The sequence below is a fragment of the Octopus bimaculoides genome, chromosome 14 (assembly GCF_046866305.1).
Source record: "Octopus bimaculoides isolate indiv1 chromosome 14, ASM4686630v1, whole genome shotgun sequence".
Classification (NCBI taxonomy): Eukaryota; Metazoa; Mollusca; class Cephalopoda; order Octopoda; family Octopodidae; genus Octopus; species Octopus bimaculoides.
Window position 1 is genome coordinate 21,674,673 of NC_142941.1, and position 21,176 is coordinate 21,695,848.

The 21,176-nt window shown below is 40.6% G+C and overlaps 1 protein-coding gene across 1 annotated transcript in view; it reads left to right on the forward strand.

Annotated features, from left to right (window-relative positions):
• The first annotated feature begins 5,739 nt into the window (after positions 1-5,739).
• The window catches only part of LOC106876139 (transmembrane protein 128), a 31,970-nt gene continuing 16,533 nt past the window's right edge, over positions 5,740-21,176 (forward strand). Inside the window, exon 1 of the mRNA XM_014924562.3 lies at positions 5,740-6,403. Within this exon, the coding sequence (XP_014780048.1) occupies positions 6,307-6,403 (97 nt within the window). The 5' untranslated portion in view covers positions 5,740-6,306. The remainder of the gene's footprint in view (positions 6,404-21,176) is intronic.

Consider the following 21,176-nt stretch of genomic DNA (forward strand, 5'->3'; position numbering starts at 1 on the left):
TATTGCTTTAAAAAATTTCAAGAAATTGGGAGTATAAGACAACAAGAAAGAATAGAAAATTGTTGTCATTTCTTTTCCAATCTTCTGTGGGAAAACGTCCAGTCAAGGGGAAATAACTTACTTAGAAACAGGTAATTGATGACAGCATTCAGCCATAAAAAGTCTGCTTCAATGAATTCTGCCTACTCATACAAACATAGAAAAATGGACATTTAAAACAATGAGGAAATGAAATGGAAGGGAAAGACAAAGTGAAGCACGACATTGATGGTAAAGTTTGGAGAAAGGAAGAGAAGGTGGTTAATAAAATTAATAGAGTTAAGAAAAGAAAATAATTTTTGTATTTATAAAACATTTGCAAACTTTTTTTTCTTTTCTACAAATTTCATACTCAACGACCTAATAGTTGATAAAGAGATAAATGAATTAGAAATGAATTACAATCCCTTACAACACTATGATCCCAATAGGCTTCATGCGATTCTTGGAAGTGTAGTCTACAATAGCGACAACGTAAATTTCTTCCACCTTCTTGCTCTGTTAAAATATTTGAGAAAAATTATATCAATGTTTCCTACTGGTTAAAATTCTATTTATGTATTTGTGCAGCTGAAAATGACACTGCATTTAAATTGATGTAATGATTGCCTTGTTCAATTAAATGGAGCTGCTTAAAACAGTTGTACTGCATCATTACTTGATATCCTTTTGCTTATTTAGATTTTACACACACACACACACACACACACACATATATATATATATATATATATATATATATATATGTCATCATCATCATCGTTTAACATCCGTTTTCCATGCTGGCATGGGTTGGACGGTTTGACTGAGGTCTGGAGAGCCAGTAGCTGCACCAGGTTCCAGTCTGATCTGGCAAAGTTTCTACTGCTGGATGCCCTTCCTAACACCAACCACTCTGAGAGTGTAGTGGGTGCTTTTTATGTGCCACTGGCACAGGAGCCAGTCAGGTGGGCCTGGCATCGATCACGTTTGGATAGTGCTTTTTACATGCCACCGGCACAGGAGCCAGTCCTGGCACCGACCATGTTTGCACAGTGCTTTTTACGTGCCACCGGCATGAGAGCAAGTCAGGGGACACTGGCATTGACCACGTTCCGATGATGCATTTTATGTACCACTGGAACGGGAGCCAATCAGGGCACTGGCCACAGCTACAATTTCAGTTTTACTTGACTCAACAGGTCTTCTTAAGCATATATCATATCGCCCAATGCATCAAGGGTACTCTCAAATGGGCCAGACATGCAATACTGGCATCGGCCATGGCTGCGATCTCACTTTACTTGACAGCTCTTCTCAATCACAGCTTATCTCCAAAGGTCTCGGTCTCTTGTCATTGCCTCTGTAAGGTCCAATGTTCAAAGGTGATGCTTCACCATTTCATCCCATGTCTTCATGGGTCTACCTCTTCCACAAGTTCCTTCTACAGTTTGGGTGCGGCACTTCCTCACACAGCTGTCCTCATCCACCCATAACATATGACCACACTAGTGTAGCCGTCTCTCTTACACACCATATTTGATGCTTCTTATGTCCAACTTTTCTCTCAGGGCACTTACACTCTATTGTGCATGCACACTAACATTACACATCCAGCAGATCATACTAGCTTCATTTCTTTCAAGCCTACACATGTTCTCAGCAGTCATGGCCCATATTTCATTCCCTTGTAGCATGGCAGTTCATACACATGCATCATGCAGTCTACCTTTCATCCTCAGCAAGAGGCCCTAGTTGCCAGCAGAGGTAGGAGCTCTCTGAACTTTGCCCAAGCTATTCTTATTCTAGCCACTACACTCTCAGAACAACCACCCCCACTACAGATTTGGTTACCTAGGTAGCAGAAGCTATCAACTACTTCTATTCTTTCCCCCTGGCATGTGATGGAATCTGTTTTCTGCACATCTTCAGTGTTTATTGCCCCTGTGCATCTTCCACGCACAAAAACTATCTTCCCAGTTAACCTTCCTTTGTTATTTCTTTGATATATATGTACATATATATATATATATATATATATATATATATATACATATATATATATATATATATATATATACATATATATATATATATATATACAAAAATTTTAAGAAAGGCAACAAAAATTCAATAGGTTATAGCAGTACGTACATTTCGTACAAACTTCATTTATTAATGTAGTGAGAACACCACATAAGATGTGCAATCAAAATGCACTCCTCAGCTGCATAATGGAAGTTCATTTCAAAAAGTCATTTTGTAGATGTGTGCAAATACAGGAGTAGGAGATGAAGAAAATACCATCTTAACTATGCTGTTAATCAACAGTCTAGACTTTTTGAAATGAACTTCCATTATGCAGCTGAGCAGTACATTTTGATTGCACATCTTATGTGGTGTTCTCACTACATTAATAAATGAAGTTTGTACGAAACGTACGTACTGCTATAACCTATTGAATTTTTGTTGCTTTTCTTAAAATTTTATTCACCAAATCTCTTGATTTTGTTTTTGGTTTTTACCCTACCAAATTCTGGTGCCTCAAACATTTTAAGTACCACATTTAATCTTTTGATTAAATCTATATTATTATATATATATATATATATATATATATAACTGTGTGTGTGTTTATATATACATATATATATACACACACTGTGCTTCAAATTATTAACAACGTAACACTTGTTTATTTTATTTAAAAACTACTTGTTGGAATTCAACAAAATTTCCACAGAGTGATGACAACAGTTATATGCACGTGCTGTGTAAAAAGCGTTAGGTTTTGCACAAGTGTAATGAAACCACAGCCATTTGCATGATTTCCATGAACTCACAGTGTTCCATATTATTAAGCAATGGTCTGATAATCATGTAATTATGGGTCATAAATGTGACTTAACTGCGTCAGAGAAATCTGTTATTGCTTATGAACTTGCAAAAGGTAAATCAACATTAGAAATATCTAAAATAATTGGAAGATATCACCAAACTGTGAAAAAATTTGCTACAGCTCCTATGAAGATACATAAGAGAGCCAACAAGGGTTTGTCAAGGTCTGTTTCTCAATGTTTTCTGTCACAAATTAAGCATGAAGCTGAAAAAAGGCAGATCTTACAAGTGTTGAACTTTTCAAGTGCATTGGCAAAACAACTGTGTTCAGAACTACCCAATGTCGTTTTCTGAAAAAGGTCGGTAAACCAGTGACATCACTTAAAAGACCTCCTTTAAGCAAAATACACATAAAAATCATCTGAAATTGGCAGAAGATAACATGAAAGTTGACTTTTCAAAGGTTTTATTTACAAACGAAACTCATGCTACCCTTGATGGACCTGGTGGTTGGAGCAAGGGATGGGTTGTAAATGGACGAGATTGTCATCAATGCTTGAGACATCAACAAGCGGGAGGAGGCATCATGATCTGGGTAGGTATCATTGGATGCATTATGGTTGGTTCTTGGAAAGTGCCTGATGGTGTTAAAATGACTGTGGCTGTTTATATAGCCTTTCTGAGGGAGTACCTTGAAGCTTGGTTAAAAAACGCAAAGGATCACCTTCAAGACAACCATAATATTCATGCAAGATAATGTCTCCTTGCACTCAGAAAAGAAAACTACAGAGTATCTGCAACAATTCGGCTTCTGAGGACCTTGGAAGATGAAGTGGCCTGCCTGTTTTCCCGACCTGAACCTAATAGAAAACTTATGGAATATTCTTAACCTATGAGTTTACAAGAATGGACGCCAATTTAGGAGATGAACTGTGGCAGGCAATAGTAGATGTATCCCATGGCATAACTTCAGAGGAGATCCACAAATTAGCATCCACAAATTCGTTGAATTCCAATTAGTTTTTAAATACAATAAAATAAATGTTATGTCATTAATAATTTGAAACGCAGTGTATATCTATGCATATGTATATATAATGTGTGTGTGCATGTATAGTTTACAGATCCAATAGAGGTAGAATCAACAAAAAAAGTACTCCATCCAGTGAGAGATAAATATCAATTTAAATACACAACCGAAAGAGCTACTAATAGTTTCATACTTTTATGATGCATGAACAGGCATATTTATAAAATAAGCCATGTATCTTAAAGCAATCTTTCAGGCTCTGTTTATGCATTATATATATTTTAAAAAACAAGGATGCTGGACAGTAAGAAAATGTGAAGGTTGGTGCAAAAAATGGAATGAGAAAAAAGAAAGAAAATCAAGAAAACTAAGATCCTCGTCCTCCCTGTTTGCAGAAAGTTCATTAAATACAACTGATATAGAACAAAATAATAGATTTATAGTTTGCAGAATTCAACAACATAATTACAAACCGTTGTGAAGAAGTTTACATAGCCATTTGACCTGCTAGAAACAGCTTAATCTCTTTCAAAACACACCCTAGCATCTTAAAAAAAAAAAAGCACATATTGGATAATGTAGTTTGAGATAGAATATGTTTGAAAAAATAAGGCAGTCATGTCAAGAATTTGTTTGGTCAGATTTGTGCTCAATTGGAGCTGACCTGGATTAAACCTGGCATTTTGGGTGCCTTTAGCAGAGTCCACTCTGTTGCAAGCATTCAGGCCAGGTCTCTGGTTTGAGCTTACCTTCCTCCCACCAGTTTCAGAGGTCCTGTGAAGAAACATGAGCACATCTTCTCCCCTGACTATAAAAAAAAAAGCAAACATTTTCATTTTCCCAAAATCAGTGACCAAAAACCACACAAGGACAATAGAGACACAAAACACAATATGTACACCTTTCATAAACATCATGATCTTAACTGTTTCTTTCTTTCAGACACCAAAGTAAGAATGGAGGGCTCCAAGAAGGCCTCTATGTAGTCACTTGGCCTGCAAGAAATAGCCAAATATCCTTCAAAGCACACTGTCTTAAAAAAAAAATGACACACTGGATAGGATAATCCTAGATACGCACATATGGATGAGATGGTCATAGGTGGAATGCTTTTGATCATAGATTTACTCAGTCAGGCAAACAACAACAGCACACCCAAAATTCCACAATCTGGAAATGAGTTAAAATTTTAACAATTCTAAAATGAAACCATCACACAAACACATCGTCTTCCTATGAACACCCTCAAAATTCCTACAAAGAGTCATTTTTGGTACTATAAACTTCACTTTCATCATAATCATCATCAATATTTAATGTCTGCTTTCCATGCTGGCATGGGTTGGACGGCTTGACAGGAACTGGTAAAGCCAAGGATCGTACCCAGTTCCATAGTCTGTATGACTGAATGCCCCTATGTGGCACCATTACCAGTGCTTTTTGCATGGCACCAGCACCCACAATGCTATTTACATGGTACCTTGGTTTTTGGATATCAATTCTGTTGTGGGGGGGGGGGGGGGCAAGTCTTCTTGAGTACAGCATAGATCCATTCAAACCATCACACTGCTAACAAACTTCACACTAAAGAAGAAAAAAGAAATGTATAGCAGCTTCAACAATGAATCACATGTTCCATTTTAACTACATTAGCAAAGTGTTTAACTCCATTATTCACTACTCAATTAAAAAAAAAAAAATAATATTAAACACCTCCTTAAGACATTCAGGAGTTCTATGAGATTGTTTAATTTTTTAGAAGCAACAATAAAATCTCCTTCAAGCAGGCTGTCCTCTTTTATAGGTCTTCACTGGAAATCTTGTGAAACTAGTGTATATTACAAATCATACTCAGTGAGTCATTGTGGAACACATCAAGTCTGAACATGACATTCTTTGTCACTCTTCTGTTCCCAGAGTTATACATGGGTTTGACAATACTGTTTTGAACAACGTCAATACCTGTGAATGACTGAGGACCTTGATAAAAGTTCGATGACTGTGAGGAGTAGAATATTCTGATTAAAGAAGATAGAGAAATTGTGATTGTTTTACTGCAAGCTGTTATTTTCTTGTGTGCATTTGTCAAAAGTGACTACAATTTCTTTATTTTCCTCACTCTCAGACAAAGAGCAAGAGTTGGAACGTTAGAATATTTTACGCAATCGTGTGATTCTTCTGGATAACACACCCTAAATTATTGATCCCTCGCTAGCAAGAGAAACGGAATCGAAAACTGTAAATTATTTCATTCGACGTCCTACACATTTCCCCCATATCAATAAAGGAAATTCCAATAAGAAAATAAAAATAGAATAATCAGACGTATCCGCGCTAAGACCCTGTCTGACAATGGTCACAATCAATGTGACTGCAGTCAGATAGCAAAACAAATCAGAGCAAACTAGGAAAAGAGGAAAATGACTGAAAACCTGGAACCTGTATCTGCAGATTTGTATCGTCGTCGCGTCCAGAATGGCGATCTTCGTAAACTTTCTGGGGTTGATTGGAGTCGAGGTAAATAATTTTGACTTTTCCTCGACATCATTATTTCTTCTTCGTAACTGTAAACCTAACGTTCACACATTAACACCATTATATATATATATATATATATATATATATATATATATATATATATATATATATATATATATAATATATATATATATATATATATATATATATATATACACACACACACTTAGTTGTGTGTATAACTTGTTGGCCTATGTTTAAAGAAACATTTAATAAATTTATATCTTCTTTGTTTTTAACGCCGAGTTCTTAACTGCAGATTTCTGTCTTCATCTGATTTATCTACACTTTGATCGTGTGTGTATACACACACACACGCACACACAGAGGTTTGGTAGAACAAACGGGAGAAATAGAACTCAATACATGAGTATATAAAGTCATTTTTAATCGGCAGAAAATTACAGAAGTAACTCAAGGACTGAGAGTTTCGTACATACCGCTCTTCAAACTTAGCGTGCCATGCTTTAAAAACTTGGCCCTTGAATCACTTTAGTAAGTTCTACCGAGAAAAATAGTAGAAAAGTAGGAGTGGCTGTGTGGTAAGTAGCTTGCTTACGAACCACATGGTTCCGGGTTCAGTCCCACTGCGTGGCACCTTGGGCAAGTGTCTTCTACTATAGCCTCGGGCCGACCAAAGCCTTGTGAGTGGATTTGGTAGACGGAAACTGAAAGAAGCCCGTCGTATATATGTATATATATATGTGTATGTGTGTATATGTTGTGTATCTGTGTTTGTCCCCCCCCCCCCAACATCGCTTGACAACCGATGCTGGTGTGCTTAGGTCTCCGTAACTTAGCGGTTCGGTAAAAAGAGACCGATAGAATAAGTACTAGGCTTACAAAGAATAAGTCCTGGGGTCGATTTGATTCGACTAAAGGCGGTGCTCCAGCATGGCCGCAGTCAAATGACTGAAACAAGTAAAAGAAAAAAATAAAAGAAAAAAATATACAGCATACATTATTCCAGGCGATATAATCGTAGTCTAAACCACTTAAAGGGATCTGTAATTAAAAAATAGTTTGTTTTTTTTTCTGAGAGATATGAGGAAACAAATTCGACCCATGAATTTTTACGAAACTCTTCTCCCCCAGCTCTTGGATAAAATTTCCACAACAAATTCCGATATAATCAAAGCCTACACCATCTGAAGCCATTTGTTGACAATTTCATTAAAAATTATCCATCTTAAAGTTATGAGGAAACGAAGTTGGGCGGGGACCCACTTGTTTAGGTATGCTTTTCTATATATATATATAAGTCTGTAAAAAGCATAAATCTGAAAGAAGTACACAATCTCTCTCTATCTCTCTCTCTCTTTCTCTCTCTCTCTCTCTCTCTCTCTATATATATATATATATATATATATATATATATATATACACTTTATTTAAAAGCAGCAGTATCTAACAAAACTGTCTGACGAACGCGAACGTGAAACTCTGAGTAACAGTTTTTGTGATATTTCTGCTTCTTTTAAATAAAGCATATTACTCTACCTCTGGAATTTGAGTACTTTTTTTTTCCACCTTGTTTCACATTTATGCGCTTACTCCGGTATATATATATATATATATATATATATATATATATATATATTTGTATGTGTAACGTAACAGTTTAGAAAAAGCAACTGCTCTATATTTTTTATAGAGTATGTTCTGATTTATGATCTTATAACGAAGATATATATATATATGAATGTATATATATATATATATATATATATATATATATATATATATATATGAATGAAGTCCGCCATCCAACCGGGCGGGCGCCTTACACGTCGAGATCTTCTCAAGCTAGGTGGCTCGTTTCCATTGCACTCTTCATCCGACGAAGTGGCTATCCTGCGCAGATCCAGCACGTGACGCGGCATTCCATCCACAGATACATTGTTTCTGGAATTGACCGCTGTCACTGTTCCCCTGCCCCATTGTGATGTGCAGTGTGCCTTCGGCGGCTTGACCCAAACTTCCTCCCCTACTTTCACGCCGGCGGGTCCCTTCTCTTCCTCGCAGAACTCCGGCGTCTTACAGGGATACCTCCATTCATATTTGAACACCGCTCTGTGCGGCACAGACTCTTCCGCTTGTCCGGATCGGGGAGACATATTGTACCAGTAGACCACTTCCAGGGGCGAAATGTGCCCCCTTTCAGCCATGGCCTTGATCGTCCGATGGTGCCTCTCAACGATTCCGTTGCCACTCGGTCTATACGCCGCTCTAAATAATCGTCGCACCTTCCACCGGTCAAGCATCTCTCCCAACGCTTCCGAACGAAACGCCGCCCCGTTGTCCATTAGCAGTTCTTCCACAAGACCCCTCTCCAAGAATATCCCGTTCAGAATGCGGGCAATCTCATCGGCAATGCCTGTCCTCAGCTCCCTCCAAATGGCCAGCTGGCCCGGCCCGCAGTCGACCATGCTGAGATACATTTCCTGACGGTAGTGCGTCACATCCACAGCCAGTCTCCTCCAGTTGCACTCTACTGAGAGGTTCCCCTGCTCATGCCCACCCGGGGTGGGGTCAATGGACTGGCATCTGTCACATTTCGCGACCACTTTCTTAATGTTTCTCCTAGTGACGTCAACATCAACCATTTTCGCCAGATACAGGGTCCTATCCACCCCCAAGTGGTGCATAGCATGTAGCTCCTTCAGTTCGGAGTCACCCAGCCGACACGCTGCTGCTATCCCTTTCCTTGCTTCCTCCGGTTCCTCCAGTCACGCCTTTTTCACCCTGGTCAGTGCGTCCGCCCTGTTTCTTTCCGAAGGCACGAAAACCACGTTCAGCTTCAGTCCAAACTCGGCGATCAGCTCTCCCAGAACTCCTAAGCGGCGTTTCACCAACATCTCCGCTGCACCTTTCGTCCGGACTCTCTTCTCGCTGGTAATTACTGTTCCTACCCAGCTGACCACGGTGGCTGAATCCGTCCGGATCTCGATCGAGCGCAGTCCCCATCTCAGGGCCAAGTTCACCCCTTTCAGCACCGCATCTAGTTCGGCGACATTGATGTGGTTGAAGTCGTCCGCTTTCCGTAGCCAGGCCGCATCCTCCACCTCAGCACCTTCGATCTCCAACACAACCCCTATCGCTATACTGCTAGCATCACACCAAACCGTCCCGCACTCCGTCTTGGGCACATACCAGTTTCCTCTGACCGGGTCTTCCGCTCTCGTTCTCTCCAGGATTTCCCGCATCATTGCTACCGTCGCCTCTCCTACCTTGTCACTCCAACTCTCCCCCTCTGCTCATCTCTTGATGTAACTACATGCAATGCGCAACCAACCAGCGATCGGATAGTGTCCGATCAACTTCCCACAAACCGAGAACAACTCTCTCCTGCTGACGCTGAAACTCAGCTCTGGGATCTCGTTTCCTCTCCGGAACACCAGCTCGCCCGATCTGTCTTTTTGTAGCATCAGCCCCAGCGCAGCTCCCCCCACCATCGACTCAGGCGGCTTTGCAATCAGCCCGAACCTCTCCAGGTGTCTCACTACCTCGGTGGCTGGCACTACAGTCTCGTCAACCAAAATGTTGTCGATGTAGGAACTGGTGGCCTTCCTTATTCTCTCCTCTTTCCCTAGGACGGACTTGAGCACCATCGCCATAATTTTCTGAGCGGAATTCAGCCCGAAACCCAGCCTGGTTAAACAGTACGTCCGGCCCTTGTACCACACCAGCTGGTATCGCCACAGCTTGTCACTCACACGGAGCTGCAAATATGCCGACTTCAAGTCGACGATCGTCGCTGCCTTGGTCGACTGTCTCCACACACGTAACGTCTCACCGCAAACGTCTGTTGCCTCGCCTCCCGTGTGGCACGATATATGGTCATTCAGCTCCCTAAAGTCCAGCACCGGTCTGACTTTTCCTTTCGTCGGCTGCACCCCCGCCATCAGAGGCAGCACTCCACTCACCACCTCCTCTTTCCACGGGACAAGGACTCCTTCCTTGATCCATCTCTCTACCTCCTTGTCGAACTCGACGCCGGCGTGACCTTTCAACGTATGCTGGTAGCAGCTCACCCTGTTCTTTAGTAGTGGGGGCTCGTCCTTCCATCGCCACTCTATCGTCCACCTCCAACCATCAAACGCCGCCTGAAAATCTTTGTCTTCGATGGTGTAAGCGGCGCTGTCCTCGACAGGGCTCTGCTCTCCCTGGTGGTCCTGACTCATGGCGCACGATGCCCCCACGCTTCCGAACGTGACCTCATCTCCTGCAATCCTAACGCCACCAAGATGGTTGATGGCGTCCATCCCCAACACGACATCAACCCCGTCTATCACATAGTCGATCACGATCACCCGTAGCCTCAGCGCCGCGCTCGGTAACGCTAATTCCAGACTGGAGCTGCCCCTGCAACGGATCTCTCTACCGTCGACCGCTCGGACGCTACTCGTCCCATCCCATTTCTTCGCCACCCTTGGCGTCACGAGGGTAGTCGTGCAACCCGTGTCCACGAGGGCCTTGAACTTCTTCCCCTCGACCTCGACTCCGACCACGGGCAGCGCCTCCACAAGCGCCTCTACTTGGTTGCGGGGAAAGTTTGAGAGGCAGCAACTTCCCCACGGTCGTTTCCCTGGTCACAATCACGGGCGATGTGCCCAGTCTTCCTGCATCGATAGCAGACGGGCCCCGATTCGGCGCATTCCCTCGCCATGTGCGGCCCCTGACATTTGAAACACCGGCCCGAGAACGGCCGCTGTCATTGCTCGGTAGGCTTCCTCACGCCGCTCTCAGGCTGTCGTCTGTCGGAACGTGCCTCTGTCGCCGCCATCGCTATCGGCTTCCTTCCGACGTGCTGTGTCAACACGCGAGCTTGCGCTACTAGCTCGCTGAGCGCCATCTTCCCGCCAGGCAACTGCTGTAATCGGATCCCTACGTCGTCGGGGAATCCATTTACAAACGCCAGCCGCGCCGCTCTGTCCAGGCCTTCTCCCGTAAACCCAGCCAGCGTGGCCAGTCTTCGCACTTCCGCCACGTATTCATCCACCTGTTCTCCCCCCCATCTAATCGTTCCTAGTTTTACGTAGGCAGCGTACTTGCTCTCCATATATGCCTCTCTCAGCCTCCGTTTGACGTTCTCTGCACTTAATCTTTCTTCCTCGTCCATTTCTAGGTAGAGGGTCAGGGCGCTCCCTTCCAAGTACAGAGCCATGAGACTCGCCACATCACTTATTCCTTGCAGCTTGGCAACGAGCCTAATTTTTCATATCCAAGCCATCACATCTCCTTCGCCATTAAAAGGCCTGATCACATCGCTGGCGATCCTAATCTTGGTGGCTGCCATCGCGGCGAATTTCTGCACGTGGTGCCGAAATAGCTTGTGGTGTGTGCGTACAAGTAGATGTAATCGCCTTACCTCGGTTTTCCTTTCCTCGACTGCGAGTCCGTCTTGCGGTATCCGATCCTTGAAGCTTGTCCCGACCCAAAGTACACCAGGAATAGCAGCTGCTTCTCCCAAACCTTCCCAAACCTAGACCGTCGCTTAACACGTCTTGTCCTGACCGCAGCCCCGTTCGAAAAGGGCACGAATCCCGATTGAGGCTCCCTCTGCCCTTTTTCCCCTTCCGGTCAACTCGCCCTTCCGGTCAGCCTCCCCAGACACTGACGTCATACCACATATATATATATATATATATGTATATATATATATATGAATGTGTATATATATATATATATATGCGTGTGTGTGTATATATATGGCGATATTCATACACACTGAGGAATTCCTAGCATTACTGGAGTTATACATTCCTAAAATCCTGTAACGCAAAATTATTTTTCTACTGGTTTTCATGCTATTAAATAATAATGTGTTCTAATGGACTTTTTCAAAACTATAAAACTCAAGCAACATGACCACTTTAATGCATGAAAGTAGCAATTTCTAAACATACACAATACAATATGTATACATAAAAACATTTGGAGAGAAATAGGTAAGGAATAAATAAGTAAGTAAGAATTGTAATAGAGTGCATTCTTATTCACAAATGGCGTTTATTACTGAGTGAAGAGTGGTGGTGCTGGAATGTGAGTTATTAGGAGACTGAGGGACTCTATTATCTTATCTTATATTTCATCCCTCTTGTAATTTTTATTACATTCACAATTTAAGTTATTAACAAAAACTGATAGATTTCCTCTATAGTATTATAGGCATTATTCCTTGTCATCAATTTAAGTGGAATTGGTGGAATTTCCGTATTCTTATCTGTATTCTCAGCTTGTTCTAATTTTAGCAGTATCAATTCCTCATTAGATAAACTTTCTCTATGGGACACCAGCAACTCAACCATATCACTCTCCATGACTTCTTCAAATCCTACAAGTGCCACAATGTCTTTCTGAACTTGGTGTAGACTTTCTGCATGTAGAAAACTTGTTAAGTTATGGATACAATCTGGCCACATATTTTTCCCTAGCACTATCCAAAGTTGAGGGTTTCACATCATCCCATGACTCAACTGTGTTATCCACCACATTTTCCAGGATTTATCCTCCTTACCAATTGTTTTCATAAGTTATTTGAAATATTTCAGGTAATATTCCTTGAAATTAGTTGTCACACTTTGATCCATTGGCTGGAGCAAAGTGGTTGAACTGTTGGGTTTATATTCTACTCTTACATTATAAGAAAGCTCATTTCAGTTCAGTGGTGTATTGTCTAAAATGAGCAATCCTTATAAAATGGTTGTAAACCACTATTCAAAAAGACTTTTAGTCATCCATGTCTTTGAAAGCCAAATCAGAGGCAAATTAAACTTCTCATAACCCTGGAATGTGCTTGGATTTTTGGAGTGATACACAACTAGGAATTTTAATTTCATATTACCAGTGGCATTTCCTCCTGAAGCACGAGCTTCTAGGAAAGTGTAGTTTCAACATTGTATACTTACTCTGGTATGTAGCCCCCTTTAGCAATAATTATTTTTTTCAGCTGCTCGGGATAATTAGTGGTAGCACTGACAACTTCATTATGGAAAGGAATGTACAAGGCTGGAAGGAACCAATGAAAGGTCAAGAAAACATCCAATATATTCAAAATAATAATATTATAAAACAGTAACAATATGCAGTAGAGAGAAATGTTTATGAGCATTACCATTTGGTAGAAGGAGCCTTGAGACCAAAAATTTCAAAGAATGTGTGCAACAGTCCAGTAATTCAGATTTTCAGTTTAAAGCCAATTTGTCTTGAAACTATTTCTTGTTTAAACATAAGGAGTACTTTATGGAATGGTGGTAGGACCTATGTCTGCATGGGCTTACTCTTTCTAAGATTGATCTGTGGATTTTGAAAGGGGTTGAACTAGTTTTATGTATATACATGTAGTGATGATGATGTGTGTGTTGCGGAGAGAAAGAGTTTATATATATAGATACACACACAGATATACAAATATATCAGTGGTGTTCCTCCATGGCTGCTACATGTCCAAGATTTTTATGTAAAATCATCATCATCATCATCATCGTTTAACGTCCGCTTTCCATGCTAGCATGGGTTGGACGATTTGACTGAGGACTGGTGAAACCGGATGGCAACACCAGGCTCCAGTCTGATTTGGCAGAGTTTCTACAGCTGGATGCCCTTCCTAACGCCAACCACTCAGAGAGTGTAGTGGGTGCTTTTACGTGTCACCCGAACGAAAACGGCCACGCTCGAAATGGTGTCTTTTATGTGCCACCCGCACAAGCCAGTCCAGGGGCACTGGCAACGATCTTGCTCGAAAATCCTACAGGAGCCAGTCAGGCGGTACTGGCAACGGCCACGCTCAAAATGGTGCATCTCATGTGCCACCCGCACAAGAACCAGTCCAGGGGCACTGGCAACGATCTTACTTGGCTTGCCGGGTCTTCTCACGCACAGCCCATTTCCAAAGGTCTCGGTCCGTAGTCATCGCCTCGGTGAGGCCCAATGTACGAAGGTCTTGCCTCACCACCTCAGCCCAGGTCTTCCTGGGCCTACCTCTTCCACGGGTTCCCTCAACTGTTAGGGTGTGGCACTTTTTCACGCAGCTATCCTCCTCCATTCTCACCACATGTCCATACCAGCGCAATCGTCTCTCTTGCACGCCACAACTGATGCTTCTAATGTTCAGCTTTTCTCTCAAGATACTTACACTCTGACGGGTATTCACATTGACATTACACATCCAACGGAGCATACTGGCTTCATTCCTTGCGAGCTTACGTATGTCCTCAGCAGTTACAGCCCATGTTTCACTGCCATGTAGCATGGTTGTTCGTACGCATGCGTCATACAGTCTGCCTTTTACTCTGAGTGAGAGTCCCTTTGTCGCCAGCAGGGGTAAGAGCTCTCTAAACTTTGCCCAGGCTATTCTTATTCTAGCAGCTACACTTTCAGCGCACCCACCCCCACTACTAACTTGGTCGCCCAGATAGCGGAAGCTATCGACTACCTCTAGTTTTTCACCCTGGAATGAGATAGAAGTTGTTTCCTGTTTGTTTGCAGTCTTTATTGCACCTGAACATCTGCCACAAACAAAAACTAACTTGCTAGTTAACCTGCCTTTGATGTTGCTGCACCTCTTATGTGTCCATAGCTTGCACCGGGTACATCTTATAGAGTTACTACCTACTCCTTTTCTACATACTGAGCAGGGCCATCTACCTGAAGGGGTTTGTGTTTTATCTACCTTCCTACTTATTAGGATTTTGGTTTTAGCTAGGTTGACTCTAAGGCCCTTCAATTCTAGACCTTGCTTCCACACCTGAAACTTCTCCTCTAGTTCTGATAGTGACTCCGCAATTAGGGCAAGGTCATCAGCATAGAGGAGCTCCCAGGGGCAACCTGTCTTGAACTCCTCTGTGATTGCCTGGAGGACTATGGTAAATAATAGGGGGCTGAGGACGGAACCTTGGTGGACCCCTACCTCTACCCGGAATTCATTGCTGTACTCATTTCCAACCCTCACCTTACTGGCCGCATCTCTGTACATGGCTCGCACAGCTCTCACTAGCCATTCTTCTATCCCAAGTTTCCTCATTGACCACCAGATAAGGGATCGGGGGACCCTGTCAAAGGCTTTCTCCATGTCAACGAAAGCCAGGTACAGAGGTTTATCCTTGGCTAGGTATTTCTCTTGCAACTGTCTCACTAGAAATAAGGCATCAGTAGTGCTTTTACCTGGCACGAACCCAAACTGCATCTCATCTAAATTGATTCGCTCCCTAATTAGTTGGGCTATGACCCTCTCTGTAACTTTCATAACCTGATCTAACAGCTTGATGCCTCTGTAATTATTTGTATCTAAAGCGTCCCCTTTACCTTTGTAGCAGTTGACTATGATGCTGCTACACCAGTCATAGGGTATGACTCCTTCGTGTATCACCTGGTTCGTAATACGGGTGACTAGGCTATAGCCAACACTGCCAGATATTTTGAGCATCTCTGCAGTGATTCCTGATGGGCCGGGGGCTTTCCCGGTCTTCATACTCTTAATTGCTTTATCTACCCTGGTACTATCAACTCGGATAGCTGGTCCCTCTATTGGGTCGACATAAGGCAGGCTCTCTTTCTCCCATTCATTCTCTTTATTAAGCAATCTATCGTAGTGGCATCTCCAGACCTCTTTCTTTGCATCCTCATTTAATGCAAGCGTACCATCATCCATGCGAACACATTTCTCTCCTACAACATCACTATTCTCTCTCCTACACTGTCTTGCAACCCGAAATACCTCGAGTCTTTGGTCCTCACGGCGCAGAACATTGGCAAATCTTTCCTTATCTGCTTCCCCTCTGGCTAAATAAACCTGTCGCCTAGCCTCCCTTCTGGCACATTGGTACAATTCCCTGCTACCACCGTTCTTCCAGTCCTTCCAAGCTTGTTTCTTTTGTCTAATAGCCCTGTCTACCTCCTTGTTCCACCACCACGTTACTCTGGGTTGGGAGGGGACCTTACACCACCCACAAATCTGGTCGGTGGCTTTCAACAGGTTGTCCCGCAGAAATCTCCAATTGTCTTCCACGTTGTATGATGCTATATCCCCTTCTATTTCGTTAAATGCTTCAAGTAACTTGTCTCTAAGTCTCTGTCCGTTTGCAGGGTCTTTAAGCTTCCACACCCTTCTTCTCCAAGCCTGTCTAATTCTGGGCACCCATTTTGCCTTGATCCCAAAGTCGCTAACTACTAATCTATGTTGTGGGGTACATAAATAAATAAAATCTTTTTAAATAGAGACAAAATTAAAATTGTTAAATTAGAACTCTACCATACACAATCAGAGACTTTTATCGGCTCAGCTGAAAGTTCAGTGCATGCACAATTGAGGATTGCTTCTAGCCCAGCCAAACCAAGTGTAATATATGCAGTACTTAAATTTGTTTTCAGTCCAGCCAACAATTAATGCATACACAGTCACCATTTGCCCTTAGTTCAGCTAACAACTTAGCATATCTGTTTGATTCTAGCCCAGCCAGCAGTTTAATACATGCAGTACTGAAATTTGCTTTAGTTCTGCCAAATGTTTAACACATGCAGTATCGTAGTTTGCTTTCAAACTAGCCAACAGCTTAATGCAAATCTCATTAAAGTTTTCTGAAAGCTATGCTATACCTGAGTTATTCCTTGGCACTTAGTGATTAATTTATGTTGTGCTGGATACCCCCAGTTGAGAAGTGGGCTGGTCCACTACTAATAAATAGTGGACTAACTCAGTCAGTAATGTCATTCAGCAAGGTACGCTGTTTGGGCCAGTCCTGCAGAGATGACGAAACATGTCATCATAATACAGGACATAACAGTGGTGACGAGGATTTGTAGCTCACACAGCCACTGATGTATAGTAGTGGGACATAACAGTGGCGATGAGGATACCTCCCACTGTATAATGGTGTCGTTATAACAGTGGTAACGAGGTTATGAACGCTCATAGGAGTGTCGAAATGGAAGACCTATATCCAAGAACAATGAAAGAAAGTTTGAAGGATTTGAACTCTAACACAGAATTGAACTTCACACAGAGAAATGTAATATACACACAGTGAAAAATATATATTTAAAAAAATGCTTTTGAAGAAAAAAATGTCTGATAAAATTTGAACTCTAACACAGAATTGAACTTCACACAGAGAAATGTAATATACACACAGTGAAAAATATATATTTAAAAAAATGCTTTTGAAGAAAAAAAATGTCTGATAAAATTGGGAGTCTAACACAGAATTGAACTTCACACATTGAAAAGTAATGTACACACAGTGAAAAATATATAAAAAAAGATTCTGAAGAAAAAAGTGCTAACACAGAATTGAACTACACACAGTGAAAGGTAATATGCACACAGTGAAAAATATATAAATTCTATTGAAGAAAGATTTTGAAAAAAAAAAAATATGGTTCTGTGTGGAACAAAAAATAATAATAATAATGAGAAGGATTTAATAATTCTGTGTGGAACAAAAAATAATTCTGGTTAGAAGAAGAAAAAAAAATGAAAAAGAATTCACGATACATTTAAAGCAAGTCATACCAGAAGATTTCAAACGTAAGCAGATATCTGTTGAAATTGAAAATGAATCAGTTGCTAAGAAAGTTAAAATGGACAAAGAAAACACAAGCCATTTTGTGATTGAGGATACAAAAATCCTCCTTGAAAAGATGAAATGCTGATGGAAGTGACTAGTGAAGAATACATTAGAGAATCTGAGCCATCTGTTACAGGAAAAGGTCCTTCTACTGAAAGTGCTTCATTGAGGAATCGTTCTAATGCAAACACTTTAAAAGATAATGAAAGTTTGCAGGTAACCGATCCAGTTTCTGCCAAGAAAAGTGTAATGAAAGGAAAAGTTATAGAAATGAAAAATATGTATATAATAATGCTATGTAGTTTTTGGAAAAAATATATAATTCTGTGTGGAACAAGAAAAAAATCTATATGAGAGAAAAATAATTCTGGTTAGAAAAAAAAGAAATGAAAAAATGTTGAAAAAAAAATCTCAAAGGAGGTAGGTGTTGTGGCAGACGACCCCAGGTGAGAAGTGGGCTGGTCCACTACTAATAAATAGTGGACTGACACAGTCAATAATGTCAGTCAGTGAGGTACGCTGTTTTGGCCAGTCCTACAGACACAACGAAATACGTTGTCATAATGCGGGACATAATTATTTTCATATTTTAAATTACTTTTTTGATGCTTTAAGTTATTCGCTTGTTTCGTGGGTGGTTTATAAAGGAGTGCTTAACATTACTTGCATTCTTTTGGTTAATTCTATTTGTGATATTTATATCACCCTGTGAAAGGTGTGAATATTTCACTGGTTTATCTTTTACTTGTTTTAGTCATTAGACTAGAGCCATACTGGGGCACTGCCTTGAAGGGTTTTTAGTCGTACAAATTGACCTCAGGACTTATTTTTTTAAAGCTTAGTACTTATTCTATCGGGTTCTTTTGCTGAATTGCTAAGTTATGGGGACATAAACGCGCCAACACCAGTTGTCATGTGGTGGTGGGGGACAAACACAGACACAAAGGCACACACACAGATATACATATACAGGTATATATATGACAGGTGTCTTTTAGTTTCCGTCTACCAAATCCACTCGCAAGTCTTTGGTTGGCCCAAAGCTAAAGTAGAAGACACTTGCCCAAGATGCCATACAATGGGACTGAACCCATAGCCATTTGGTTGGGATGCAAACTTCTTACCACTCAGCCATGCCTGCACCTATTAGTTAAATTTCTTTTAATGTAAAAAAAATCGTGTTGAACGTGAAAGGGGTTTTTTCTGACTTTACACTTGACAAAAGTAAACAAAGGATATATGAGAAAATTTACCTCTGAACTTTATATATCTTACAAATAGTTATGTTGAAACATTAATAAATTATGTTCTTGTTCACACCACAATAACTTGCCATGAAAAGTCAGTTATCCATATAGGTGCCGGCATGGCTATGTGGTAAGAACCTTGCTTCCTGACCACATGGCTCTGGGTTCAGTCTCATTACATGGCATCTTGGACAAGTGTCTTCTACTATAACCTTGGGCCCACCACAGCCTTGTGAGTGGATTTGGTTGACAGAAACAGAAAGAAGCTCATCATGTGTATATATATATATATATATATATATATGTGTGTGTGTGAAGAGAGAGAGAGAGAGAGGCTGATAGAATAAGTACCAGGCTTAAAAAGTAAGTACTGGGGTCAAGTCATTCGATTAACATTCGTCAAGGCAGTGCCCCAGCATGGCCACAGTCTAATGACTGAAACTAGTAAAAGATAAAAGATAAAAGAAATATGTAGAATTGATTTTAGTATTTGATAAATAGAAATCACTTGGTATAGCAGACAATGAAGTTTTGAAAAATGGCAACATCTTAAAAGATTAATTAGATTAAACACGATTTTAAGGAATGCAAGAATTAGGTTCTTGTGGTCATGATGAAAGTGAGTTATCTGAAACAGGGTTAACTGCATTGAATTAGCCTTCTGTGTTGCTGATTTTGATGAAAATTTACAAAATCATTTAAAAATCAATACTGTTTTTAAAGGACTGTCATCAACAATTCATAACAATCAGATCCATTCAATTAGTCCTTGTCTTTCAGACCAATTTAAAAAGGAAATTACGGAATGTATTCTTTTATTCTTTTACTGGTTTCAGTCATTTGACTGCCTTTAGTCGAACAACTCAACCTCAGGACTTATTCTTTGTAAATCTAGTACTTATTCTATTGGTCTCTTTTGCTAAACCACTAAGTCACAGGGGACATAAACGCACTAACATCGGTTGTCAAGCGATGATGGGGTGACAAACACAGACGTACAAACATATACATATACATATTTATAAACAACGAGCTTCATTCAGTTTCCATCTACCAAATCCACTGACAAGGTTTTGGTCGGCTTGAAGCTATAGCAGAAGACACTTGCCAAAAGTGCCACACAGTGGGACTGAACCTGGAACCATGTGATTGGTAAGCAAGCTACTTACCACACAGCCACTCCTGCACCTGTGTATGTTGCTATTTTAAAGGATGACATTACTGATGTAAGTTGCTTGTCTCATCTTTCATCTGTTGTGTACCAAATTTGTTCATGGAAATGAACAAATTTGTGAAAGATTTCTTGGGTTTTCTGATATTAGTGTTGATAGAAGTGCTTGGGCTATTTTGGATTTAGCTATCAAAGGCTTTAGCTGAGTTTGGCTGGTTAATAAAATTGGTTGCTCAAACATACAGTAGTGCTGTTCTCATGGCAAGTGAACGTAATGGTGTTCAGGCAAAAGATTGAGAGAGAATATCAGAAGCTATTTTCTGCTCTTTTATGTTCGCAATCTTAATTTTGTTTTTTAAGTCAAACTGTTTTTCACATTCCTGAGTGCAATACATGCTTTTCTATATTAGATCATATGTCATCATTTTTTAGCAGCAAACTTCTTTGCTAGATGCTTTTGTGGTAAAACACTCCCCCAAATCTTGCTCCAACATGATGAAAGTATTTGTCTCAATTGTTAAAATTGTTAAAGAGAACATAGAAAACATAGAATGTCGTATTGATATTTTTTTTAAAAATCCAAAAAAGTTTTGATGCAAAAATGAAAAATGATGTAAGAAGGTTTTCAGCAAATCTTGGAACATTTCAATTTAATTTTTACAAAACATATTTTCTTACATTTTCCAATTAACTGAACACCTTTTTAAAAACTTGCAATCAAAATCTTTGAATATTGTTTCTAGCTGTGTTACTATTGAAAGATGATG